At 41.7% G+C, this 25539-nt stretch overlaps 4 protein-coding genes across 9 annotated transcripts; 1 reads left to right on the forward strand and 3 right to left on the reverse strand.

Annotated features, from left to right (window-relative positions):
- Window positions 1-708: 708 nt before the first annotated feature.
- On the reverse strand, window positions 709-4004 carry thumpd1 (THUMP domain containing 1). The gene is made up of 5 exons (XM_079728745.1): window positions 3517-4004; window positions 3191-3353; window positions 3018-3103; window positions 2768-2930; window positions 709-2504 (listed from the first exon to the last, which is right to left on the reverse strand). The coding sequence occupies exons 1-5, from the start codon at window positions 3715-3717 to the stop codon at window positions 2179-2181; spliced, it is 939 nt and encodes a 312-aa protein (XP_079584871.1). The 5' UTR covers window positions 3718-4004; the 3' UTR covers window positions 709-2178.
- A 173-nt stretch (window positions 4005-4177) lies between these two features.
- eri2 (ERI1 exoribonuclease family member 2) lies at window positions 4178-7870 on the reverse strand. Of its 4 annotated transcripts, XM_079758795.1 has the most exons (9): window positions 7736-7870; window positions 7584-7645; window positions 7422-7502; window positions 7201-7328; window positions 6954-7113; window positions 6599-6699; window positions 6424-6505; window positions 6250-6338; window positions 4178-5908 (listed from the first exon to the last, which is right to left on the reverse strand). In XM_079758795.1, the coding sequence occupies exons 1-9, from the start codon at window positions 7858-7860 to the stop codon at window positions 4409-4411; spliced, it is 2328 nt and encodes a 775-aa protein (XP_079614921.1). In that variant the 5' UTR covers window positions 7861-7870; the 3' UTR covers window positions 4178-4408. The 4 variants fall into 4 exon arrangements, with proteins under 4 accessions (XP_079614921.1, XP_079614919.1, XP_079614920.1 ...); XM_079758793.1 differs by having other exon boundaries at window positions 6424-6699; XM_079758794.1 differs by having other exon boundaries at window positions 7422-7645.
- Window positions 7871-8414: 544 nt separating this feature from the next.
- rexo5 (RNA exonuclease 5) lies at window positions 8415-16559 on the forward strand. 2 transcript variants are annotated; one of them, XM_079758797.1, is made up of 19 exons: window positions 8415-8550; window positions 8826-9080; window positions 9219-9345; window positions 9623-9743; window positions 9852-9959; window positions 10053-10141; window positions 10225-10340; window positions 10429-10567; window positions 10715-10809; window positions 10919-11021; window positions 11135-11220; window positions 11388-11496; window positions 13357-13473; window positions 13579-13716; window positions 14143-14235; window positions 14326-14749; window positions 14849-15042; window positions 15351-15460; window positions 15920-16559. In XM_079758797.1, the coding sequence occupies exons 2-19, from the start codon at window positions 8845-8847 to the stop codon at window positions 15975-15977; spliced, it is 2463 nt and encodes an 820-aa protein (XP_079614923.1). In that variant the 5' UTR covers window positions 8415-8550; window positions 8826-8844; the 3' UTR covers window positions 15978-16559. The 2 variants fall into 2 exon arrangements, with proteins under 2 accessions (XP_079614923.1, XP_079614924.1); XM_079758798.1 differs by having other exon boundaries at window positions 14942-15042.
- Window positions 16560-16696: 137 nt separating this feature from the next.
- On the reverse strand, window positions 16697-23593 carry parn (poly(A)-specific ribonuclease (deadenylation nuclease)). Of its 2 annotated transcripts, none has more exons than XM_079759055.1 (26): window positions 23521-23593; window positions 23217-23294; window positions 23047-23126; window positions 22858-22925; window positions 22450-22531; window positions 22273-22333; window positions 21767-21932; window positions 21564-21626; window positions 21437-21475; window positions 21304-21346; window positions 21124-21204; window positions 20966-21022; window positions 20747-20824; window positions 20585-20628; window positions 20461-20503; window positions 20270-20345; window positions 20060-20170; window positions 19874-19943; window positions 19724-19779; window positions 19518-19604; window positions 19348-19422; window positions 19060-19231; window positions 18734-18861; window positions 17811-17853; window positions 17523-17677; window positions 16697-17436 (listed from the first exon to the last, which is right to left on the reverse strand). In XM_079759055.1, exons 1-26 carry the CDS (start codon window positions 23537-23539, stop codon window positions 17390-17392), a joined length of 2022 nt encoding a protein of 673 aa, XP_079615181.1. In that variant the 5' UTR covers window positions 23540-23593; the 3' UTR covers window positions 16697-17389. The 2 variants fall into 2 exon arrangements, with proteins under 2 accessions (XP_079615181.1, XP_079615180.1); XM_079759054.1 differs by having other exon boundaries at window positions 17811-17877.
- Between the last annotated feature and the right edge of the window lie 1946 nt (window positions 23594-25539).

Consider the following 25539-nt stretch of genomic DNA (forward strand, 5'->3'; position numbering starts at 1 on the left):
GTGGACCCAGCCTAGAGACCCATCTTTTTAGCCAGGGTTTTGGTCTCAATTATTTTATTTCTGTTTTAATTGTTTCATGTGTACAATGGCCTGGGTGTCCTGAAAGGCCCTATATCAATGTGTTATGATTTGCCATCTTTTTTATTATTCATTCACTTCCATAGTTCATACAAACATATGCAATCATTGACATCCAAATGACAACCTCCCACTTACTACAAATAACTATTATTGTAATTTCAGAAACATGAATATATAGTTATTTTCAGAAAAACCTCCCTTTTCTGCCCACAAATCTTGTTGACACACTTAATATGCTGAATCCAGTAATTGTTTATTCGCTCTGCTGGGTAAAATATGAATGTGTACAATCAACATGGGCTAGCCTGGTTCAACCTGTAGAGCTGAATAGGTTGCAGAAATAACGGCAAACTGGCTGTGCAGCATTGATAAGCATTTCTCATTAAACCCAAACCATCTGCCATTCACACAATGACGTACCCTGCAAATGAGCAAAAGAAGCTCACTCCAAGTGAAGCAAAAATGCAGGAACACACACACACACACACACACACACACACACACACACACACACACACACACACACACACACACACACATGCAAACACACACACGATCAAAAAGAAGTACATTTAGGGACACACAGGGAAACACACTTGCAGTCTAAATTCAACTAAACTGGGACAGATCACTAGATAATATTATATAATTGCAATTATTTAGACATGCCCTTGGTGACATAAGCCTCACATTTCACCTCAGAGAGAGAGGGAGAATTCCTCATGGCTGAGGTGAGATTACTGTCTGGGTGACAGAAGACAAATGAGCCCCTAGAGAGCATCATAAAGGTCAGGAATGGAACCAGACGGATGGTTGTTAATCCTGACCCCAGGGAGCCTCTGCACATCCGCCCGGGAATGCAAGTGTTACACATGGCTGTGACATTTAACCTGTATGAGCTGACAATTGTAGGTGCCAAAAATGTACACATTTCTCTAGGCCTGTAGACAGACAAAATGTCGGCTCTATTTCTCACAGGAGCAATTATAAGAGTTGAGGGAATATTTCAGTACCCTATAATAAACTACAATCAAAATTGTAAAAAACATTGAGTTGTTATGGATTTTTTCTGAATTGCAATACTCCAGTCATTATTTGTAGTTTAGATGATTTTTTTTTTTAGAATGGTTAGCTAGTAATGCACTGGTTGTTGTTGGGGCACTGATGGGTCAGATACATGACAGATCAAGTCAGTTCAAGTTACAACTTGGTCCAGTGTTTAAACAAATGGCCATCACCCAAAAGGACAATTAAATTGTTTATTACTTGAAAGTATGAAATTAAACCTGGAAGGAGAAATGTTGTTCAATAGGTGTGGCCCATTTAGCCAACGACCCCATTAACCATGTCTGCAAAACATGAGCGCAAGGCAAGTAGGGCGGTTTCAACACACGGATAGCTATTAAACGGTTCAGGCGATATAAAAAAGTCTGTTTGGTCTCAATAAGTCGGGCCCAATCACTTTAAATAGATGAATCATACTTCAAACTAGCATTACACCTAAATCTCCACCTCATCGCAATGACTCAATCGCGTTTACCCCACCTTGTGGCGTACAGAAGAAATAACCACTGGTCTGCTCCCAAACATTTGCTCTTGATCCATCAATGAGTAAGCTATTGTCCTATCAGGAAAGAAGAATTTCTGCCTGCAACTGTACTGGTATACAACTAACTGATAATTTCCTCCATCTACAAAAGTGGGCCAGTCTATTAATATGGGCTCTGAACTGAAGCAACGGTTCTTTGTACTGTTCAAAATCAATAACAATCAAAACAAAAAACAAAAACAGAAATCTAACTAAAAGCCTCTTTAATTTTAGAGTCACCTTTTGGTAAACTAACTACTAACTAAACTAACTACGTTTTGGTAAACTAAATACTTTGGTTTATACCCTTGAAACTAACGTTTCAAGGGTATAAACCAAAATATCACACACACAGAAAACTATCGATGTAGGAAAAACCTGTTCAAATGATTTACTAACTGTTTGTTTTGTATTAAAAAAAGAAATAACAAGGGGCTGAAAATGTTGTCTTGGCTGATGTTTCTACAAACTTCAATGTTAAAATAAAATTGTCCCTCTCCCTTAAATCATCACTTCTTATCTTCAGTCGCCGCCTCAACCAATTTGTCATTTTCGGGCACTTTAATGTCCTCTGCTTGTTTATCAGTCTGTTCTTCTGCTTTAACAACGTCTGCGCTGTCACCCTGGTCGTTCGCCTTCTGATCTGCTCTCTTGTCAGCAGCATCGGCCTTTGGAGCGTCCTCTTTGACGACTTCCTGCAGGTTATACTTCCTGTAGAGAGCGTAGTCTGGCACCACGCTGAGGCAGCACACCGTCTTGATGACCTCCACGATGATGGTGAGCTCTGGGTTGGTCAAATCGACCTTGTTCTCTGGGTTCATCTTCCCCACCAGGCCTACGGGAACAAGAAAAATACATGTTGGACTCAAATTAATACAGAACACATTTTCCAAACACTTTATTGCCTATAAGATAAAACGTGTAGATAGATGAGATGATTAAACAGTAACTAGAAATGGCATTGGCATTGACGCTGGCACAAGGATACAGAAGCAACGAGTTAGTTTAACAGAAGAACCTGGCAGCCAGCAGCCTATATTATGCACTCAATAACTCCCATCTACAAGAGAATCTAGAGAAAGCTGCTGGACTAGATACCTGCAACGGCTTTGATGATGTCATCCCGCTTGTTATGGCTGCTGTTTCGCGCCTTGAAGGCAATCTGGAAGGTGGCATGATTGGGGGGTTTGAACCACGGCTCCAGGAACGTGATCAGATACTTATCCATGTCTTCCTGGAAGGCCTTACATGTTCCACTGACCTAGAACAGAGCACAGGCGTATCAATGCAAACTAGTGAAATACAGAGGACATCATCTGCAAACTGCATGCATAATATGTTTTCTCACTGGAAGCATCCTGAGAATGTTGCGGGACTTATTCTTCTTAGTGGCATGGAGGTCAGACAGGACGTGATGGACCAACTTGTCGGGTTCTAGATAAGCAACAATAACAATTGGTTCAATAAGAGGAGCACACTGAACATGGGTAATATAACGATTTTTTTTTTCTTTGCACTTACCCACATTGTGGGTCCTAATGAATACAACATTGTTCGCTCCACTGTCTAGAGCCTGGAAGCGCTTCTCTCCTTTCCCCTTTTTTTTGAGCTGAGCAACCTCCTTCTTCAGAGCTGCTTCTGCATCATCCTCCGCTTCGCTGTTACTTCCGTCACAATCTTGTATCTGCAATCAGGAGTGAAACGTTAGCTGTAAACATTAAAGTCTATAATTATACCGAACTGTTCATTTTAATTTCAGATATGAACTGACATGTCAAATCACCGCCTGATCATGTTCGAAAATAATTGGTGAAGTGTACATTAGAAAGGACGCTTTTTGTATTTACCTTCTCGGGTCCGTACAGTTTATCTGCATACTCGTTGAGCAGGCTGTATGCCTCCGAAGTGCATTTCTTTTCATTCATGTTACACGTGATAATGATCCCTTGCATGCCCACCTCCAGCTCCCTACACCCCTTATAGCGCTTATTCCCGCGGCTAGAAGCGTATCGCTTTTTGCTGCGTTTCTTGTCATTATCCGCCGACATGTTTAGAACTAGTAACTCGTTTTATCTAACCGACCAAACTCGAATGTAAAACGCCCTGGGTTTACTGCTAGTGCTTTCGCTAGCGTTACAGCTAATACGAGCTATGGTTCCTAGCTCTGCTAACAAACAGTTTATTGTGTGAATAGTAGACGTGTCTTTAGCAAAATGCGAACATAACTCTTGTAAAAAATGTATCTAGCAACTATAGAATAAACATTAGACGAATGAATATTCATTAGCAACCTAAGTCAACGTTAGCAACACACATTTTAAAACAGGTGGTTGGGTTCGTGAGCTACCGCATGCGAGAAGGGACAAACTTAATCGAATACCTTCGTTGGAACTTTCAAATGGACATTCGAGCTATATATATCGATATATTCAACCTTTATGTCACGCTTATATAAAATCAATAGACGTTGACTGTTTTAAAAATAATTTATTGAGAGACACATAATAATCATTGTAAAAGGGAAAAAACTGACAATATTTGGTTTATTATTTTTGTCAATTTATCCAACAATCGTCAGTTATTTAAACTAATTGAATAAATTACATTTTGTTTACAAAAATGTAATTTATTTGTTTTTTCGTAACAGCAACTCGTTACACCTTTATTTGGTAAACAAATCATTCCTTTGCATCATTCCATTTAACCTTTTTTAAATTAATATTACATTTTTCCATTTAGTTAGTAGCTCTTCCTTGAGGTTGACGACAGTTGCGGACGACGAAGAACATGTAGAGAAATCGAAGACTGGACACATGAATTGGCCGGTGAGTGGTCCTTAATCAGAGCCGACTCCCACTTAAAGAACTTGCAGCCGTTCTGAATCATATTCCCGGAGCTCGACCGGCGCACTGGACAGCAGTAGAATCCAAGTCCTTGATTGGGACCGCCATTGCACACGGTCTGCCGTTTCGCCCTGCGCCCGCATCCGCACAGCGGAGCAGTGATCCTGGGCGGCCATGGTCTGGATGGATGTTGGAGGGATGAACGTGTGGTTGTCAACGGGCAAGATCGACTGGACATGGGGTTGCTTGAGATAGAGGGGATGGCACTCTGTGGGGTGCGGAGAGAATGAGCGGAGGTAGGACGGGGAGTTTCTGCTGTGTCGCTATAGATAAAAGAGCCCGTCTCCTTTCCATTTGGTTTCTTTGAGCATGGTCTGGTTGCATGGTGCTGAATGATGACTGGTGTGGGCTTTGTGAACAAGTTGGATACCAAAGTCCTCTCTTGGACACGGGCCTTGGGCGTGATGAGTGAGGACGGGTTCCCTGTTCTAGATTTATTCTGAGAAGCCTTTGAGTTATCTTGAACATGTAAACGAATATTACTTGAAACAATTTTAGGTTGATTCGATGTTATTGCATTTGATCTTAGAGCTGATCTATTTGCCAATGAGGCATGAGGGAGCTGTCTTATTTCATTTACACAGACCAAAGAGGATGGCCTAATATTATTAGATAAGCAACTAGCTCCTAATTTCGGGCCGTTTCCTTTTCTGTTAACAGAAACAGTCTTCGCTAAATTGTTCTTTGCAATTTCATTGATCTGATGAGGAATGAGGATGGAGGACTTTACATATTTTGACAAAGAACTCTCCCCGTTATTGTCGTATGCATCAAGTGATTCATACAAATCGGTATTGACACCATCATCCCCATCCAACACCTCGTAATCATAACATCCGTGCCACTCCTCCGTTTCCACCGAGATATCCGTCTCTGTGCCGTCTTTTGTGTGTTCCAGCATCGCTGTCTGGGGTTCAAAGGTCAGCCGGACCTGCGGCAGGTGTGATATGGATCCCACAGTGGTGGAGCAGAGAACAAGGCTGTTGCTATTGTCCCGGCGTGAAGGAGCATTTACCAGGACTGAAGAGAAAAGGTCCACGGCTGTCTTTTTACCCGCCACAGTGCCCTTCCCCAGCAGAGGTGTCGTTGTACCATTCAGCAGAGTCCTGGGAGAGACCAGGCTTTTATATTCTTGAAAAGGTTCCTGTATTGAGTTTCCGTTTCTCTTTGTGTCCGAAAGTGGAACATTGGTCTTTGAACACGTTTTTATCTGAAGTGATCTCTTTGCCGGTGTTTCTTCGCTGGACAGCGTCTTTTCATCTGGAGCCATGTTTTCTTTACTTTCCTTGTTTTCTACGGGAGCATTTCCAAACAGGGGCTTGGGCTTCATTGGCGCCTAGTAGGAGTGAGAGAGCCACAAACTCTGCAAGTCATTAAAAGACAACTTTTTTGTGTTATGTTGAAACATTTTAAATCAACACTCTCCCTTTCTTCCATTTAGCAAACCACCTCAAAGAACAAAGAAAATACTTTCCTAGAGTGGCCTAAATAAGAAATAAAGATCTGACCAGAGCTGCAATTACAAATAAATGAGGTCAAATAGAAAAGATAGAACCAGATAGAAAAAAGGATAGGATATTAGGATGATTGTCACCTGGCATGATTCTTTGGGGAGACAAGCAGTGGAGCGGTTAGTAGCGGGGGGAAGAGCAGACGGATTGTCAGGCAGCCACTCACCCTCTCCTGCGTTCTGGTGAGCTTCATCACACAGCCATCCCTCATCATCCTCAATGCCAGCTGGGCAGTATTACGGGAATCATCCAGACCTATGGAAGAAAGAAACAAATGAAAAGATCCATCAGGCAGGTAAGGATGGTAAACATAATAAAAAGTATTTCATATTGTCTCTACCAGAATGCTCTCGTCCGGAAAACTGGATCCCTAAATCTTGTAATGCCCCATTCAGCCCTTTGGGTTTTCTACTGTAAAAAAGCTTGAAAACACATACATATGCTTGGTCAAAACACAAAGCACAAGGGGAAAAAACATTGGGAGAAGGAGAGAGAGACAGAGACTGAGTACATACTCTGTAAGTGGCTCGGAGGTCAATCCAGCTGTTAAGCACATCAGGTTTGTGGAACTGCTTGCGCTTACACTCATACTGCAGGCACACGGCAAGGTCCCAGTCTAATACACACACATCCCAAAAAAAGTATACATTAATGTTTGTTTTAGTTCAACTTAGGTAGCTCCCATTGTGTGCACAAAACACACTAATAATTTGCCTTTTTTAAATAAACCAATTCAAGGCATAGATAGTCTGCAACAATAACCGGTGATACATACCCTGTGGGAAAACATAATCAAAAACCAAGATTTTTTTGAGTAAAGAATGATAAGCTTTATCATGCATATCAACGGGTGTATGAAAAAGCCATTACCGGACCATGTTACAAAGGCACAGGGCTTTTGAAGGGCTGAAGAAGTGGATGATGATCGTTCCCCTGGTAAGGTCAACCCCTTCTGAAGCTGCAGGGCCTGTAACCAGCGACTGAACCGAGAGAGACAGATGTGGAGGGGAATCCCTGCTTCCACCTGCCTCTGGAAGATAAATACATTAGAATATACACATTTAAGACCGGCTGCAAAATCTGAACGTTTATTGTGAAGAAAGAAAGAAAAAAATACCTGTGTAATGCCAGTCAACTCAGTGCAGAATTCAGAGAGAACTGGATGCTCCTGTGGCTGGACGTAGGTATGGAACTCTGAGTCTATTTCCCCCGTGGATGTGTTGAGTAGAACAGCAGGAAACTCAACTGGAGAGCGGAGAGAGAAAGGTAAGTTTCAAGGATAGGGGAAAACGGTTGGATATTTTGATGGAGGATCAAAATACTTAACGTGAGGCCTACTTATTTCTTGGCCATAATTGTTTTTCTCTCTCCAGCATGTTGACTCAAAGTCAATCACAATCAAGTATGAGAATATTTGATCTGAAAAAACAAAAACAACCAAATTAATAACCAAATTAAAATGTCTCGAATGTGTATGATTAGTATCACTAACGTACTTACTACAGACAAGAAATGCCTTGTTTTCGGTGGCCTGGCTGCGCTTCCTCAGTAATCCCAATTCTCTGTAGTGTAACATCAGATGGAACATTAACAAAAGCCGTAACGTTACTCATAAGAGTGGTCTACAATGTAAACAAAACAAAAGCCCGTACTTAGCCAACTTCTTTGTCGACATGCTTAAAACCATGCGGCATGCACAATTAATATTTGAGATACCCTTCGTTCTATCGAAGTAGACACGATTGTAGAAACTGGTGTGAGGTAGTTCGCGATACATACAATTTGAAAACCCATTAAGTTATACAATCGATTGGTTTGGTCTGTAAGACCGTTTGACTGCACAGAGAACATCGACCAACCCCGAGCGCACATCAGAACCCGGAACAGCGTTGTGTTTCCCATCAAAATAAAAGTGTCATTTTAAATATTCACTTTAGAACCCATGTTTAGACTACAGTAGTACAACACAATTGTCCACACTTAAAACATCATTATTTTGTCTGCCCCTATTTTTTTTGCAAAGTTAGGTAGCAGTTAACAGTTACTGCATAAAAGCTGTAATTCAGAACATTAAAACGCAACACATAGCCACGAACACTCAAAGGAACAGCTTGAACCAAGATCCCGGGTTCTGACACTGCTGCCCAATGCTCCATTACAACAATCATTTTGTTATTTGTGATAGTGTTCTTTGAGAAATATCGTACGTTGTGAAGCGTAATTACAGCGCGTGTACATTTGTAAAGTTTTAATTTGAAAATAATCACCGGAAGTACATCGCATACAGTCTGGTTTGTTTACATCGCCGGCGTTCAAGGAAACCCGTGAAATTTTCGAGTGGTTTTAGTTTAGGTTATTCTAACTACTTTATTTTGGGCTAAATTGCATCATGTCTATATCATAGCCATAGCATCCGTTGTTAACACATAGCGAATTGTGGATAGATTAATTTAGCCACGGCCCTTGGGTAAATCTTTACTAATTTATAACGCTATTCACCTCCCTTCCCCAGTAATCTAGTTTGGAAGCATGTTGTCCACATGGCACTATACTTTCCTGGATGGTAGCATTGTTGGGTGGTCACAGTAATAAAATGCTACAACTTGTTACTATATGAAGTAATCATTAAGTGCATTAGAAATAGTTAACATTCAACAATTTATTACGAAAGTAGTCTTAATGTAGCACATACCTGAACCAGAAATATTTGATCCATTGACTGAGATTTCGTCTTTCTTCCAGTCAATGATTCATCTTGAAAATGATCCCACCGACACTGTCCTGCTCATCCAGGAAAAGAAAAGAAAACACATCAACGAAACCACAAGAAAGTAAAAAAATGAAAAGGAAGATGACAGACGCCGATCGTGTTGTTCATCACATCCCGAGGATCTCTGTGCCATTCTCTAACCTGCAGCAACAGGTGACATTGGATATGCTAACAGAACTGCTGCACTTCGCTGCTCTGGGGAAAATCAACGGTGCCAAACAACCTAGGTAAACAGCCGGAAGTCATTTCAACATCATCTTTAATCAGTTCAGGAATGAGGAAAAGAAGAACATTTCCACAACATTTGTTTGTCCAGATACCCATGTATTAAATGCACTTCTCTTGGGTATTATTCGCTTTTACAGTTGGTGCCATCTCCATCACCAGAAGAACATACAAGGGGTGAACATTGTTGTCCTAAATAGCCTTTCCCAGTGTCTTTTTTACCAACACTTCTTGACTCTGCAACATCTCAGAACCAACTACAACACAGTACGTATCACACATCCACATATAAGCTTGCCATGTTACCTGTGCATCATTGTATGATTGGCCGTGTACCGTGTTTTGGCATTACACACAAACCCATTCAATGCATAGAAAGTTGTTAGCATCGATTTGTCTTCTAGCAAGTTTCCACTCTTGGGTCTTATCGATGTCAAGCTTTTCTAGCAACACCAGATTAGATTTTGGGCCAATCCCACCTCCCCCAAAACAAGTATTGATTTCTCTGAGTTTAATCTCTTGAACATCTATTACTTTTTTTTAGAGGCTCACTTTCACTCCATCGGCTACTGACTTACCATCTGGAATCTTCAGCAGTAAAGTGCCTGAATCTGTGAGTTCATGCTTTGCTCAAAGGGACCAGGAAAGCAATCAGCTCAGAGATGGTAGGTTTTCCAATACATTTAGAGCCCATTAATCGTAACTCCCAACTCGATGCTCTCTATGCAGTTATTTTCTTCTCAATATGTATGTGAATGATTTATTTTCGACAGTGATGAGACTGCATCCGATAATCAGGAAGTTTGGAACAGAGGTGAAGGGGCTCACAGCGTACACTCTCCCACAGGAAGAGATGATCAAAAAACACTTCCCTGTGAGAGGTAGCTCTTAAATACTGCTTCCTTTTTCACTCTGCTTTCATTCTTTTTTACCGCCTCTGCCCAGTTCATGCATGTGTTTTATGTTTTTCACAGGCATGCCGGGCTTTGAGGACTTTGTGTCTACAGAGAGTGCTGATTGTGTAACAGACAACAGTCCTCTCTATGGACTGGACTGTGAGATGGTAAGACTCACTTAAGGCCTCAAAGCAAATGACTGATATAAATCTACAGTGCCCAAACAGATTGTAACTTCAATGGATTTCAGTGTTTAACTGAACAGGGGAACGAGTTGGCCCGCGTCTCTCTGGTGGATAGCAGTGGCAAATGTTTACTGGACGACCTGGTGCGACCTCCGAACCGTATCCTCAACTATCTCACCAGGTTTAAATCAGCCCATCCACACCAAAGTTATAAAGCAGTGTTCTATATTCTGCACTGGAGGCATTCTGATGGCTCTGTTGACTCATAGGTTTTCCGGAATTACCGCAGCAATGTTGCAGCCAGTCACCACCATCGTCAAGGATGTTCAAGTAAAGCTTCTGAGGCTGTTGCCCAGGGATGCAGTCCTGGTCGGACATTCACTGGAAAATGACCTCAGGGCTCTTAAAGTTAGTTACTGGCTTGAATGTAATGAATGTAATTAATTAAATATTATCGAATAAGCTAATTTTGATCTTTAACAAACAAATAATGGGAACTCTGGGCCTATTTATGATATGTGTGACATTGTGTAATGAGGTTCCTCACTCACACAGTTGATTCATCCCCATGTGATCGACACCTCACTGCTTTACAAGAAAGAATTTGGACAGCGGTTTAAACTCAAGGTCCTAGCTGAGACTGTTCTAGGGTAAGTGGTTCTTGCTATGTTTGTGTGTGCTTGTGGCTATGTATGTTTGGGTTGATGCATGTGTTTGTTCATCAATGATGTGATTTGTTTAATGACCCATTGGCTTTAGAAGGCAAATCCAAACCGAAGAGCAGAATGGTCATGACCCTATGGAGGATGCTTCTGCTGCTCTGGAGTTGGCCCAGTATTTTATTAAGGCAGGACCTCGAAAGGTAATATCTCCCCTGTCTTCACTATATTTATTTTAACCCCCCACTCAAACAACCCTTTATAATGCCTTTATGAAGCCAGACTGGTTGATATTTACCTGATGGTTCATGCTCAGGTTGTAGAGTGCCATATCAATGAGTTATGGGGAGAGAGTCTCACTGTATCTACGCCCACTGATGTTCAACCTGCCCCAAGTAGCAGGTAAAACCACTGCACCATCGCCACTTTCATCTACACAAAGATAAATATAAGAGGAATACCCATTGATTTGTGAAAACTAAATCGTTTCACTTTCTGTTTTATATGCTTTCTCTTTTAAATTTCTGAAATTGTAGTCAATAACTTTAAACTTTTGAAAATGTCTTCAGGTTTGCTGATGTGCTCCAAAGGTCTGGACAGTCGGTGACCTTCATTGGAAAACGCGCTGACATCACCATTAATCCATCCAATCAGCAGTGGCACAGCTCAGACAAGGAGGTGAAGTTGCGTTTGGCTTTAGGAATAGTGCTGACGACACCGGGCTTTGACTTGTAGACAGTGGAGCATGTTAATGCTTTAGACACCCCAAAACTCATATACAGTGGGGCAAAAAAGTATTTAGTCAGCCACCAATTGTGCAAGGTCTCCCACTTAAGAAGACGAGAGAGGCCTGTCATTTTCATCATAGGTAAACCTCAGCTATGAGAGACAAAATGAAAAAAAAAAAAATCCAGAAAATCACATTGTCTGATTTTTTAAGAATTTATTTGCAAATTATGGTGGAAAATAAGTATTTGGTCACCTACAAACCAGCAAGATTTTTGGCTGTCACAGACCTGTAACTTCTTCTTTAAGAGGCTCCTCTGTCCTCCACTCGTTTCCTGTATTAATGGCACCTGTTTGAACTCCTTATCAGTATAAAAGACACCTGTCCACAACCTCAAACAGTCACACTCCGGCCAAGACCAAAGAGCTGTCAAAGGACACCAGAAACACAATTGTAGACCTGCACCAGGCTGGGAACTCTGAATCTGCAATAGGTAAGCAGCTTGGTGTGAAGAAATCAACTGTGGGAGCAATTATTAGGAAATGGAATACATACAAGACCACTGATAATCTCCCTCGATCTGGGGCTCCACGCAAGATCTCACCCTGTGGGGTCAAAATGATCACAAGAACGGTGAACAAAAATCCCAGAACCACACGGGGGGACCTAGTGAATGACCTCCAGAGAGCTGGGACCAAAGTAACAAAGCTACCATCACTAACAAACTACGCCGCCAGGGACTCAAATCCTGCAGTGCCAGACGTGTCCCCCTGCTAAAGCCAGTGCATGTCCAGGCCCGTTTGAAGTTTGCTAGAGAGCATTTGGATGATCCAGAACAGGATTGGGAGAATGTCATATGGTCAGATGAAACCAAAATATAACTTTTTGGTAAAAACTCAACTCGTCGTGTTTGGAGGAGAAAGAATGCTGAGTTGCATCCAAAGAACACCATACCTACAGTGAAGCATGGGGGTGGAAACATCATGCTTTGGGGCTGTTTTTCTGCCAAGAGACCAGGACGTCTGATCCGTGTGACGGAAAGAATGAATGGGGCCATGTATCGTGAGATTTTGAGTGAAAACCTCCTTCCATCAGCAAGGGCACTGAAGATGAAACGTGGCTGGGTCTTTCAGCATGACAATGACCCCAAACACACCGCCCGGGCAATGAAGGAGTGGCTTCGTAAGAAGCATTTCAAGGTCCTGGAGTGGCCTAGCCAGTCTCCAGATCTCAACCCCATAGAAAATCTTTGGAGGGAGTTGAAAGTCTGTGTTGCCCAGCGAAGGCCCAAAAACATCACTGCTCTAGAGGAGATCTGCATGGAGGAATGGGCCAAAATACCAGCAGCAGTGTGTGAAAACCTTGTAAAGACTTACAGAAAACGTTTGACCTCTGTCATTGCCAACAAAGGGCATGTAACAAAGTATTGAGATGAGCTTTTGTTATAGACCAAATACTTATTTTCCACCATAATTTGCAAATAATTTCTTAAAAAAATCAGAGTGATTTTCTGGATTTTTTTTTTTCATTTTGTCTCTCATAGCTGAGGTTTACCTATGATGAAAATTACAGGCCTCTCTCGTCTTTTTAAGTGGGAGAACTTGCACAATTGGTGGCTTACTAAATACTTTTTTGCCCCACTGTACATTCACAAAAAAAACAAACATAATCACCTCCTAACATTCACTATCACTAATAACTGGTCTAATAAAAGGTCAGATTATGATGAAAATCGGATATAATGTATCTGACATCATAGATTAGTACTCTTAACATCTCTACTCATAACATCCCTTACCCTCTGGATTCAGGTGCTGGCCTCCTTCAGAAGACAGTCGGCATGGCTATCGTTCTCATTGGTGCAGTTCTCTTCAATCTCAAAACACATGAAGAACTCCAGCCTACAACAGGAACACCACCACCAAAGAGTGAGCCACACGTACATCATTGTGTACATAAAGTAGTATTTTTCTCTCTCGCTGCTGTTAATTAACGTATATATTGGTGTGTGTGTGTGTATGCATACATTGCAGTTACGTGCACATCTGAGGCAAATGTGTGTGGTGTTTGCGGGGCCGTTCCCATCTGGGTTCGGGGAGAGGGAAGTGAAGAGGCTGTTTCGCTGCTGTGGAGCTGTGAGGTGCATCAGAATGCTACCTACCTCGCACAGGGTAAGCCGCCGCTGGTGCCAGTCATCCAGGGAGCCACATCTCTGTCAAGTGACGGGTCGTAGTGACACACAGACTGTTAGGAAGCACTCGACAGAATCTTGGCAAATGTTTAATTCCTAATCATCGTTAAAATAAATTATCAAATATAATATGTAATAATTAGTTAGGAAGTTATCTCCATGCCCCACTTGATGGTCTTGTCATTTTTATTAACTATGGTGTTGGGCCCCCAGAGAAAAAGTATTTGGTTTGACACCATAACCCCTAACTGTTCTTTAATGAGCTGTATCTGCATTTGCAGGTCCCAATTAAATCGTCTGCTAAATACTAAGCATAGAATATTGATGTGGTCATGGACCGAACTAGTTGAGGTACTTTCTGGACTCTAATGAGCTAAGCTGTCACTCATCGCCGGCTCCTCCCCAGATGCATGCAGAGATCGAGTTTAGGCTTCTGGAGGGGGCTGTGCTGGCAGTCCAAACACTAAGTGGACACATTGTGCATGGACAGCACATTCGGGTAGGCAGCACCCTCTGATTACTCTGCTCACTATAAATCTGTTATGTATAAGATGCATATTAATGTGTGTGTGTAATCGCCTACATCTAGGTCCAGAGGCCGGTCAATGAGTCCACATTGGACCTTGATTTAACCCTTGATGCCCTGAAGGAGGACCCCCTCAACGTGAACCATGTCCACGTTATGAGGCTCAAACCTAACGTGAACCCCTCCCACATACTGCCTCACACGAATGGACACATGCCAGTACCAAATGCTCCAGGTTCACATCGGACGGGTAATGACACGAAACCAGGCGAAAATGGGACCACGACGATAGATGCTTACAATTCAAAGATGGCTGCTTCCTTCAATGAGACTCTAATGAACGGTTACAACCCGCTTCCTCAAGCTCCTCCTGCCTGTGCACTATCTGAGAATGAGCTCAACAAGGTATTTGGCCACTTCGGTGTGGTCGAGAGAATCCTGCGGCCCAGTAAACCCAATGGAAGACGAGCAAGACATGCGAGTATAAGTAAGCAAACACATTTCACCGTCCCCCCACTTTTTTGCATCATCTGTAGAGATAAATCTGTGTTTCTGTTTCTCACTAGTTAGTTTGGGTATGTGACAGAGTTTCAGAGTCCAGAGTGTGCAGCAGCAGCCCTGGGTTCTTCTGAGAAGCTCAGGGACCAGAGGTACCTCGTCTGTCCCTCTCTTACCCCAGGTCACCTGTGGTCATGGGCCCAAGAGACCACAACAGAGATGGAGGAGGTGGCCGTCGAGGGGAGGTTTAGCAGCAACACCATTACGGAGAACAACCCATTGGTGAGTCGATTATTTGAGATGAATTACGTTGGGGCCAAACTATTCAAAGTCAACTTGCATGTTGGGGGAAATTTCAGAATGTGGCTGGTATTGAGTTAATATGCATTTTCACTGCTTGCTTATTGATTAGTGGTGGTTGCAGTTGCTGAAGAGTTGGGTGGTATTGCAGTGTTTGTGTTTACTTGTTGGATTGGGCATAACAAAATGCCGAAATACAACAGGTTTGAGTTAACTGGGAGACAATAGACCTGTCAACTCAACTGTCAAATTGACAATGTTATGACTACAGTTGAACTTTCTTATTTTAGGATGGAAAAATGGAGCGTGTGATGAAGAAGTTGGATGACCGCCTGAGGAAACTTTTTAAATCCCTCCCGGACCGCACCTTGTCTGTTGTAGTTCTTCCTGGACAATCTAGGTGAATACCATGTAGAATATGAACAACAGACTGCATTTTATGTTATTTGTAGCCAAAAGATCTAAGTTCTAAAGATCTAAAATTACACAATCCATTGGAAATTTCTCAAACTACTGCCTTCCCTGTGTGTATTAAAAGGAAAACTTCAGGATTTGTTTTCAACCTTGACCCTAGTTTCCGATCATTTTGGGTCCAAGGGACTAATGCGGACAACAATTTGAGATTGGTCCAGGATTGAGTTTGAACGCTGCAGCTGACGGTCATGAAAATGGCTGCAATGTAATCCTTTAGGGGAAATTACACATTGTATGTCCTCAAAGTGATTGGGACAGGATAGTCACTAAGACCCAAAACGATCGTAAATATGGTCCAGGTTGAACATTTTTTAAACTACACAACATGAAAAGTATTCCTTAAAGTATTACCTGAATATTAACCCTCTCTCCATCTGATGTCTAGTCTCAATGGCCATTATCCTGGTCTGTGCTTCCTGGAGGTCAAGAATGGCTTCTTGTGAGTGGGCTAGGACACAGCCATCTGCACCACCTTCCTGACAAGAATCTAGTCAATGAGTGGCCTTTATAACTGCAATACAAAATGTACACCGTGTGATAGTCACTTTAAATTGAGCAAATAAACATTTTAAAAAGGCTAGTCTTGGTTTTTCCCCAAGTTAGCCATAAGTAGGACAAATAAGGATGTCCTTCATTGTTCGTGTCAATGGGTATTTTGTATTGCCCCCTGTGGGGAAAGATCTTCCTCCATGAGTTTTAGTACAAAGACTTGAACCTTGAAAGATGGTGTAGAATATTATGTAATTATATTTCCAAGTCAACTTAAGTTATCCTCATCTTTGACTAAAGTGATCAATTTAAATATGACAACGCAAGGCTGTTGGCCATTTTACTTAACTTTTCATTTCACTGCATTTCTTGTATGTGACCAATAAAACTCTTGAATTGAAGATGTTACTGATGGGATAAAGCAACATGATGCATGTATTGCTGTATATTAAATTAGAAATGGTTAAGAAAACACCCATAATAGATCCAAGTTAGATTTTGATACCTAAGAAATAAAGTTTTGGCTTTCAGTTGGATACCTGCGTGCTTTGACAATTGATTTTCACCAATAAACTATACCATTTTGTGCCAATAATAGAATAAACATCTGTACTAAGAAACATTCTTTAATTTTTCCTTTGCAAGGAAATATTTCATTTTTAAATTTCCTTATACAAAATGTACACGTATTCTTAACGTTTACACATTGCGCAGTAGAACAGGGAGTTTACAAAAACACAAAACAGTCATAGTAACACATTTCCATACAAGGCTCCTCCTTCAAAGGGTCAAATTATATACCACCAATAATAAATACAGGATCATGGAGAAGCTTATAGATTCAATAAAACTGGAAAAGTCAACAGTAACTATCCAATCTTTAAAATTAAAAAAAAAGGAGTTGATAGTTTTTTAAAACACTAAACTATAGGGTCAAGTCAAGGGATGCTTCCAGCACAATTCTTTCTAGACGCACAGGTAGCCACACACAAAACACAAGACTAAAGGAGCGGACCAGCTGGTTAAAATTGGCGAATAGTGAATAGTGCCACTGTGTCGACATCGTCCTGCATGTATGTGCCCGTAAAACATTTACAGAACAGTAAAGAATTGAAGATTTGCCCAGTCTTACATTACAAGATGCCTGCTGTGATTATGGCTTTTGCATTACCTTCAGTAATCCAGTCAAACGTGTTGGCCGGTACCTATGGTAACTGTTGAGGAAATGATCACAGTCAGAGGAGGAGTTGACCCATTGCTATTCATGCCGCATCATCAAGTGCTATGAGATCCAGTAAGCAAAGGTTTGAAGCGAAACAGATTCTTCCTGAGGGGGAGGGAGGGCCCTCCCACCCCTGACCACTCACTACCAGACCGCAGGGACATCAAACAGGGATGCAGTTGATTCAGAACCTACATGAGAAAGATCTATTCAATATAAAGGGGTGGTGGTCAAAATAATTTGTATTTCTGTCACTTTACAAGATGGGCGTACAAACCTTCATTCTTCCTCTTCTTGTTGTTCTTACGAGCCTTCTTGCCCTGATTGGTCACAGGGTTTTGCCAGGTGTTTTCAGCCTCATTGGCTGGAACTGGGCCTTCAGCACTTTGCTCTTCATGGATCGGACTTAACTCTGAAGAATCCGAAGTACAACTGCACAAACACCAAAGGACGGACAGTTAATGAAAAAACAAGCCCACAGCAGAAATGGTTATGGTAATGTGAAGCTAAACCGATAAACATGGGATGGGATATACATGTGCAGCTTCATCAGCAATAGACTTACGGAGTCTTCAGCCAGCCTTCGGACGTCCTGCTGTCGACCACTCCTGCGTACGATTGAGAGTATAGCTCTATAAGGACAGCGTTGACAATGTTACAACCGACACCCACCCTTCATGCAAGAGCTTACAGACAATCCATCTATGGATCAAGCAGTCCTGTTATAGCAAAACTTCTGGGGCAGATGGCACATATTCAGGCTGGATGCCAGAAACTAAGGGGTGGCATTACCGCTCATTTACACCCCCCAATCAGGAAAGTAAGTATTGCTGCATTGGCTGGTCTACACAGTGTTGATTTGAACCATTTAAAATAAACGACTACCTGCAGAGTTTGTGCTGGCTGTTAAAGGAGAACCCGGTGTAAAATGGATCTGGGATATGTTCAGTATGATAACGAGTTGGAATGTTCCTTTGATAGCAAAAAAGCGCATGTAGACGCATTCTTAAGTTGGCCGTTTTTAGCCGATTCTACCAAAACACTATAAACTTGAAACGATGGGGGCATGTGCTATGGTAAAAACTAAATCGCTATTTTAAACCACTTACAAGGCTAGTACAAGGCTTGTGTGTATAAAATTTCCTTTTTAATAAACAATCTGTACACTTAAAAAGTTATCAATGCCTCGTTTTACATGTTAAGACCCTTATTATACTACCAAAGAAGTGTCGGGCTACTTCTAGGCTTTTAAGTGGTTAAACATATTCCAGATCCATTTTACACCCGATTTCTCCTTAAACAGCCAATTAGATCATTTCAAATCCCCGCTTCCAGCCACATAAGTCAAGTAAAAGAGTGAAACACCATGTCTTCCATCAGATAATTAATCTTAAATCTGATGTGTGAGATTAGTAGTCAACAGATAGTGCTACATGATTCAGCACGCAGAATCTGTTTCTTAGGTCGAGTATAAAAAGGGAAGCACACCATCAGTCTTGAGCTTCTTGTTTCCCAAGCCGTCCGGATGGCTGCTTTGATTCCAGCCGTCGGTGGCCTGAGCTTCTCCAGCCCCTTGGTCTGCTTGATTGGGACTTATGCTGCGCTTACCCAAAGTCCTTCAGAAAAAAAAACAAAAAAGGTATACATATAATATATACATATATGTGTGGCTCATAGTAACGCTCGGCACATGTCGCAAGACTTTCAGTAGACAGCAGGTCTGTCCCCGACAGAAATCCGTTGACTAAAAGCCTTTAGTTGACAGCATTGTAAGACTGTAAAGTAGGGGCCCCATTGGAGCTCCGGGTCGGTACCCTTTATAGCCGTAGCCCGTAGTTCCAGCTGTGGTGGGGGACTTGACCCAGCCTTCCTCTCCCCAGGACTGGTCAGAATGGCTGTTGACATCCTTGTCCTGCCGCCGGCCCTTCATGTACTCTGCGTACGTTTGGATTCGGTAGCTCTCTGCATAGCGACTGGTGTTCATTGCTACAAAAACGAAAAACAGATTTAAAAGTCACCTGCAGTAACATTTTTTAGCGTTGGATAACGGAGGTTTGTAATAATGTGGTATCGTTTCATTTGAAGTATGGTGGGATCCTCACCTATCTGAACCTGGTCCGTCTGACTGAGAGAGACGAAAGCTGAGGTGTCGTCTATCCAGGACACCTGGATATTACCTGGGGGGGCGGGAAACAGAAGCGAAACAGATTTGAGTAGGGGGTCCATGGGACGGAGGAGGCTTGCATGGCATAGATATAAGGGTGTGTTTTACCGAAGGCACTGAAGAGCTGGTAGAGGTCGCTGGTTTTCCATTCTTTAGGGAAGGTGACGTAGAGAACATGGTCCCTCTTGGGTCGCACTGAGGAAGAAAATAAATTCATGATGCAAAAGTACCAGAGAAAAATTTTAATAGGTTGAACTTAAAATAAAAAAAGATAATATGCCGAAATGATTCAGAACAGAAAATGGTTCACTTACAGTCGGGGCCGGTCATGTTGAGGTAGGGAATATCAATGATCCTCATCAAGAAAAGCCTGAGAGGAAAAGGAAACGAAAATTTGATTAGGTTATCGAAAATTAAAATAAGAAAAAGTAACGACTCAGGAAAAAGAAAAAAAAAAAGCATACTTGTTGAAAAAGGGCTCCATTAGTTTCGAGCGAGGAGAGATGTGGGCTTTGGGAGGGGTCAAAAATGAACCTAATGAGAAAGTGGAAAAGGAGACAACACTTCAAACCTAGCAGTCGAAAACGATTTCTGCAATGATTTTCTGCAACGCATTTGCACCGAGGCAGAGAGGTGGAAATGCGTTTTACCCAGGTAATTTGCCATGGAGATGAAACACAGGCCAGTGATGTAGGCATCGTAGCCGGCCTCATGGAGCTGCTCTTGGGCTGTGTCATATCTGGGGAAGCCTTCTGCAGTCTCTGGCAGAAGAACAGTGGGCAGACAAAGTGTGTGTGTCAAAGAGGATGGAACTCAAGCCATGCATGATGCATGAAATCCATACGAGCATATCTTCTCACCAACTTTAGGAGATTTGAAGGGGGCCACCTTGAGGCGCTTCTCCAGCTCTGCCAGGGAGGTGATGGGGATCATGTCCTAGAAAAGGGCATTCGGCAGAATGTCACCAACACTAACAAGTAAGTCAGATAGGTTAAACCTCCTGTCTAGGAATATTTAGTGAGGAATACTTGTGGGCAAAGGCGTTTGTTACCTTAAAAGGTTGCGTGGAAGACATCAGTTTAGTGTCCAGGAGTCTAAAAAAGTAATATACATTTTTTTAATTGAAACCAAGTGGCAAAAGAAAATCTGTATTTTAAAATGCTTAAAAAGCTCACCTTGGGAACACACACATGGAGACTTCTTTGAAGTCTTGGAGGTCCTAGACAGAACAAAGTGTAAACAAATTCAATCAAACATTTTTTTTTATAAAGACATGAACCACACACACAGCCTCAGTCAATGGTGCGAGTGCTTTATGCATTGTGTATCCATGTTACCTGTGGCAGTGGGCAGTAGAACTGGTGGATTGTGTGCATGACATCCAGAAGCATGTTGTGTCCGACCACAAGCTTACCCTGAAACACAGAGTGACACAAAGCCAAGATGTAAACAGCATCAAGAACACCCAAGTTCACAACAGTAAACGGTCAATGGATTTCAGATTAGGAAATCTTTAAGAAAAGCAAACTTTTAATTAAATAATAACAGCCACTTACAGATTTAGAGATGGCATGGATGACCCTTGAGAAGCCAACTGCATCATTTAGCTCCTCCTATGAGAAGATGAATGCATGGGGGGGGAAACAAAATGTATTAACGGTCCCCGTTTGAGTCAGAAATCTAACGACGTCCTTATTCAAAAGACTAAATCTACCTGCTCTTTCTCCAGTTTTTGCTGCTCCCTCCTCTTTCGCTCATCGTCGTCCACCTTGCTGATCTGAATGTAGCGCTCTTTCTGCAAACACACGAGGCACCGAACATCCATGCTTGATCTCCTGGGCTTACGGTTGCATTAGATAACGTGGTCTAAGGCTGAAGTGAGACAAACTCTTACCTTTTCCGTCTCTATGGTCTCCACATGAAGACCCTTAGGGTACCTAAAAGAGCAGGGGAATGCATTAGACATTAGCCAGAGCCCATCAACACTACTTAGTGCAACAGCAGAGAACAAATGGAGCCAAACTCACTTCCAGTTAAGAGTCTGGTATATCAGCTTCCTCTGGAACCTACGGGTAAAGAACGGTGGAGAACGAGTCAGCTACAAATACAAAAAAAGTAGGGAACTTTTGGTGAGGCAAGTAGTGGGTGGTTTACCCGGTACATGGCTCCAACTCCACCGTCTTCTCAGAGTTGGTGAAAAGGCCATCGACCTTCTCGCTGTAGAGGAGAAGGACGAGACATTTTGCTTGATCAACAAGTTTAAGATGTTAACCAACGGCATACAATGAAACATCTCCAGCCGGGAAACGCTGACTCCTTTCGAGACGTCTATGAATTCGACCATCAGAGGAACGTACATGACACGGCTGATGAAATCCTTGTGCTCTTCGGGTACGTGCGCTGGCCCTTTAGAGGACGGTGAGATGTAGGACGGTGTCGCGGCCCCGTTGGCCTGCTGGTTCCGTCTCTCCTCTGCCTGCTCCCTCACACGGGCTTCCTCTTCCTGATTTAGGTAAGGGATCCCTGAGGCAAGACAAATTAATATCAGGAAGTGTTCACCACAACTTCACTCAGGAAGTGAAGTCGTGGAGAACGAGGTGTTTAAAGTGCATGGTGGTGATGTAAATGTATGACTTTTCGAACAACTCCAAATACGCCGTTCACGTGGCAGTCTTTTGAATTGTTATTTTTTAGCAAGAACCATTACGAATATGGAGTGGGCTTCTGTTAAATCAGATACTTCAAATAAAAAAGGTTAACGTGAAATGTGCAATTTTTTTAAAGCCTGCCCTATTCTGAACGATATTTGTAAGGTTAGTGTTGATGTTCAACAGAATGTAAATAAAGACTTTATTTCACTCACCATGGCGGAAGACCTTGTTAAAGTCAAACCCCTGGCTTGCTAGAAAGTCAATACTTGAACTCTGAAACGAAAACAACAGTATTTACCTTGACAAAAGTTTAGCCCAATAAATATACTTATAGTCCTGTGATTAATGACCATAGCTCAAGGGACAGATTTAGCTGACCAAGGACTTACTTGACAGATGAATTTAATGTCGGGTGATGCTCTGTTGAAGGGTTTCGGGAATATATAAAAATTAAAACACTTGATGATGTACCTGTGGAGAGGGGGAAAATAGGATATGTTTAGATCGGTGAGCTTGTCCACTGTTCTGATGAGTTTTGTAGCAATATCAGTACTTGGGCACATTTGTGTTTAATTTGAGCAATATACAATAGTTTACATTTTTTAGTAGTTAACTCAAATAAGTCAAATTTATGTTACAGGGGAATACTTGATGGATACACTTATTATGGTGCACTTATTCAAATACAACTTTGCAGTCGTTGATTTTACAAATATTATAAATAGAACAAAATCCATACAACATAAACACATTTTAGCAAGTGTGCGCGTAGTCAGTCCTAGTCTGCAACCACTCACTTGGACGCCTCCGTGTCATACTTGAACGTACACAGGCCAAACTGGAACAATAGGAAGTCCATGGAATGCTAGGAGAGGAAAATAAGAGATTAACGCAATGCCAAACACAGCAACCCCCGCGTTTAAGTGGATGCAGGTTGCAATGACCTAGAGGAGGGAGAAAGTAAAGTACAACGAATTCGTGCAAACCTTTTTAAGCTTCGCGTATCGTTCCTCAGGTGTATCCATTCCATTGGTGAGTGCACTGACATTAGGCCCATCGCTTATACCTTTTGAAATATTACAGAATGCACAGCGATTAGGATTTGAGTTGCAGCCGTGCGTTTGAGAAATGGGGGTTCAAATGTGCCCATAGTTACCTGAGAATTCGCCATCGATAGCAAGGAAATCAGCCTCGTCTATCGCACTATACACGGCGCTTAAACAGTCTTTAAAATCTGCAAGAGAAAGGGCAAGTTGAGCAATGTGCAAGGCTACCAGGTGTGCATGCTTCCCAGCAGGCACGTTAGCGACACCGCTAGCAGCAACGATGCACCAGCGTGTACATAGATCAATGAGGAGATTCTGACTACAGTGAAACTCAATTATCTTTATTGCACCATATTCTTGCTTCAAGTAAACAGCAAACGGAGGACATTCCGTTATCCAAATCCCTCTACTCACTTTTCCGTGTAACCTCCATCCCTGCACAAATACCACTGACAGCTAACGATAGCTAGCCTGTTACAATTGTTTTTTTTAACCCTTTTCCTAACACTTCCGGTGCTGCAGGCTGACGCATTTGACGTTGCACACAATAAAAGTAGTTATTAACCTCCATTGTTTATATTAAATAATAATTTGTAATATAAATAATTTGTAAATAATAATAATATTTGTTTTATGTTTGACATTTAACGTGATCATATTTTAATTGGACAATATTAATATTTAAAGTCGTTCCTTTAAAGAGGTTGCATATCTTCAGAAACATGTGACATAAGTTAGAAAGTGTGTGTGTGTGTGTGTGTGTGTGTGTGTGTGTGTGTGTGTGCGTGCGTGCGTGTGCGTGTATATGTCTAAAGTGACAGCAGCAAATTTTATTTCATGTTTTTCATGCATTTATTTATTATTCCTATTTGTTCATTCATCCTCATATGAATAATCTATCACAAAAAACATCTAATTGGACCCTCATCTCAATATCTGCATTTGACTGCAAACCACCAGAAGCCTGTTTCAGTTGGATGGGATTTGCAGGCGATACACTTCCACCTCCTGTAAAAGGAAATACTTTTTCAGTCTCTTTTCAAGAGGTACTCTGCAAGGTTGAGGTTGCCTCCTAGAAAGCTGATTAAATCTGGGCCAAAGTCTGGCAGAGCAAAACTAACTTCTAACTAGAACATCAGATTAGTAAAAGTTAAATTTAATCATAATGGCTAATTAGCTATTTCAATCATTTACATATGTTCATTTACACTCATTAATATGCAGACACCTCTGCCCAAAGCTAAAACTAAGGCTAACAAAAAACGAATAATGGTATAATGAATATGCTTCATATGAAATTCAGGAGTGCAGACGAAAGGGCTCTTTTTTTTCCTTTTTATACCTAATTGCTCATCATTTCGGTTAAAAAGTAATCAATAAAATATTTCTATTTTTTTGTCTTCCAGTGAGGAAATTCCTTCCCACCGACACAAGTAGGCCAGATCACATAGAACATTTATTAAACTAAGAAAGAAGATAACACAGCAGCACATAAACACACAACAACATTATGATACATCAGGTCAGGGGTCACCAACACAGTGCCCGTGGGCACTGTGATGTTGTAGGTTACCATATGAATGAGACGAGCGGACAACTGTTTATCAGTACTAATACTTTATCTCCGGGATAGCAATGCATGTCAGACTCCTTCATGTACATACGTCATGACCAATACCATATACGGCAGTGTCGCAAACACTACAGGCACCAGGGCGCCCGCAAGGACCATATGAGGCGCCCGCAGGCCTGTTCTAAACATAGCACAACTCATTCTTGAACAACTCTTTCCTACCTTTTTTAAGTCATGGTTGATACATTTTGTGAGAAATCATTAACATGATCTGTGTCTTCACATAGATGAGTATCATTAATCATTAATAATAATATATAACTAAAGGCAAACTGAGCAAATTTGTCATTTCAGAAGAGTGTATCAAACTGGGTGTCCTTCGTGTCCTTGACTTCATGTACCCATGAATTAGCTCTCAGGTTCAAAAAGGTTGGTGCAGATTAGTGCCAAAAATCTGCGGATGAGCTGAGATGTCTCAAGGTTTTTTCAAAGTTGTTGCACAAATGAGTAAAACATATTTTATCAACCCTGTGTCTTAAAAAAGAAATGGTAAAAACGTGACAACAATAGCATGTCTAAAACAAAACACTACCACATGGGGGAGCCATATTCCACAACCTGGGGGACTTTAATAGCACTATGTTTAAATTAGGCCCCTAAGGAAAAGGAGGGAGGAAAGGGAACGAGGGAGCAGTATAATGAAGAAGTATGTGTAAGTAAGGGAAAAGCAATATAGAAGGTAACATGAAGGGCAGGACTAGATCAGGGAGACATATTGTAAATGGGGGTAGAAGACACTTCCCATATCATGTGATGGATCCTTGTTCAGTAAACATGTTACTATATGATTAAACAGCAAC

The sequence above is a fragment of the Pollachius pollachius genome (assembly GCF_949987615.1).
Source record: "Pollachius pollachius genome assembly, chromosome: 2".
NCBI lineage: Eukaryota > Metazoa > Chordata > Actinopteri > Gadiformes > Gadidae > Pollachius > Pollachius pollachius.

Coding starts and splice junctions, on each gene's coding strand:
- thumpd1 (XM_079728745.1), bottom strand. CDS start 3,717: ATGTCGGCGGATAATGACAAGAAACGCAGCAAAAAGCGATACGCTTCT. Junction 3,104..3,190: donor CATTAGGACCCACAATGTGG/GTAAGTGCAAAG, acceptor TTGCTTATCTAG/AACCCGACAAGTTGGTCCAT. Junction 2,931..3,017: donor ACATTCTCAGGATGCTTCCA/GTGAGAAAACAT, acceptor GCTCTGTTCTAG/GTCAGTGGAACATGTAAGGC.
- eri2 (XM_079758792.1), bottom strand. CDS start 7,860: ATGTATCGCGAACTACCTCACACCAGTTTCTACAATCGTGTCTACTTC. Junction 7,646..7,735: donor TCGACAAAGAAGTTGGCTAA/GTACGGGCTTTT, acceptor GTTACACTACAG/AGAATTGGGATTACTGAGGA. Junction 7,114..7,200: donor AGTTGACTGGCATTACACAG/GTATTTTTTTCT, acceptor TTTATCTTCCAG/AGGCAGGTGGAAGCAGGGAT.
- rexo5 (XM_079758797.1), top strand. CDS start 8,845: ATGATCCCACCGACACTGTCCTGCTCATCCAGGAAAAGAAAAGAAAAC. Junction 10,142..10,224: donor ATGGACTGGACTGTGAGATG/GTAAGACTCACT, acceptor AATGGATTTCAG/TGTTTAACTGAACAGGGGAA. Junction 15,043..15,350: donor TTACGGAGAACAACCCATTG/GTGAGTCGATTA, acceptor TTCTTATTTTAG/GATGGAAAAATGGAGCGTGT.
- parn (XM_079759054.1), bottom strand. Junction 22,926..23,046: donor GATACGCGAAGCTTAAAAAG/GTTTGCACGAAT, acceptor TTCCTCTCCTAG/CATTCCATGGACTTCCTATT. Junction 19,423..19,517: donor CCAGCTCTTCAGTGCCTTCG/GTAAAACACACC, acceptor CCGCCCCCCCAG/GTAATATCCAGGTGTCCTGG.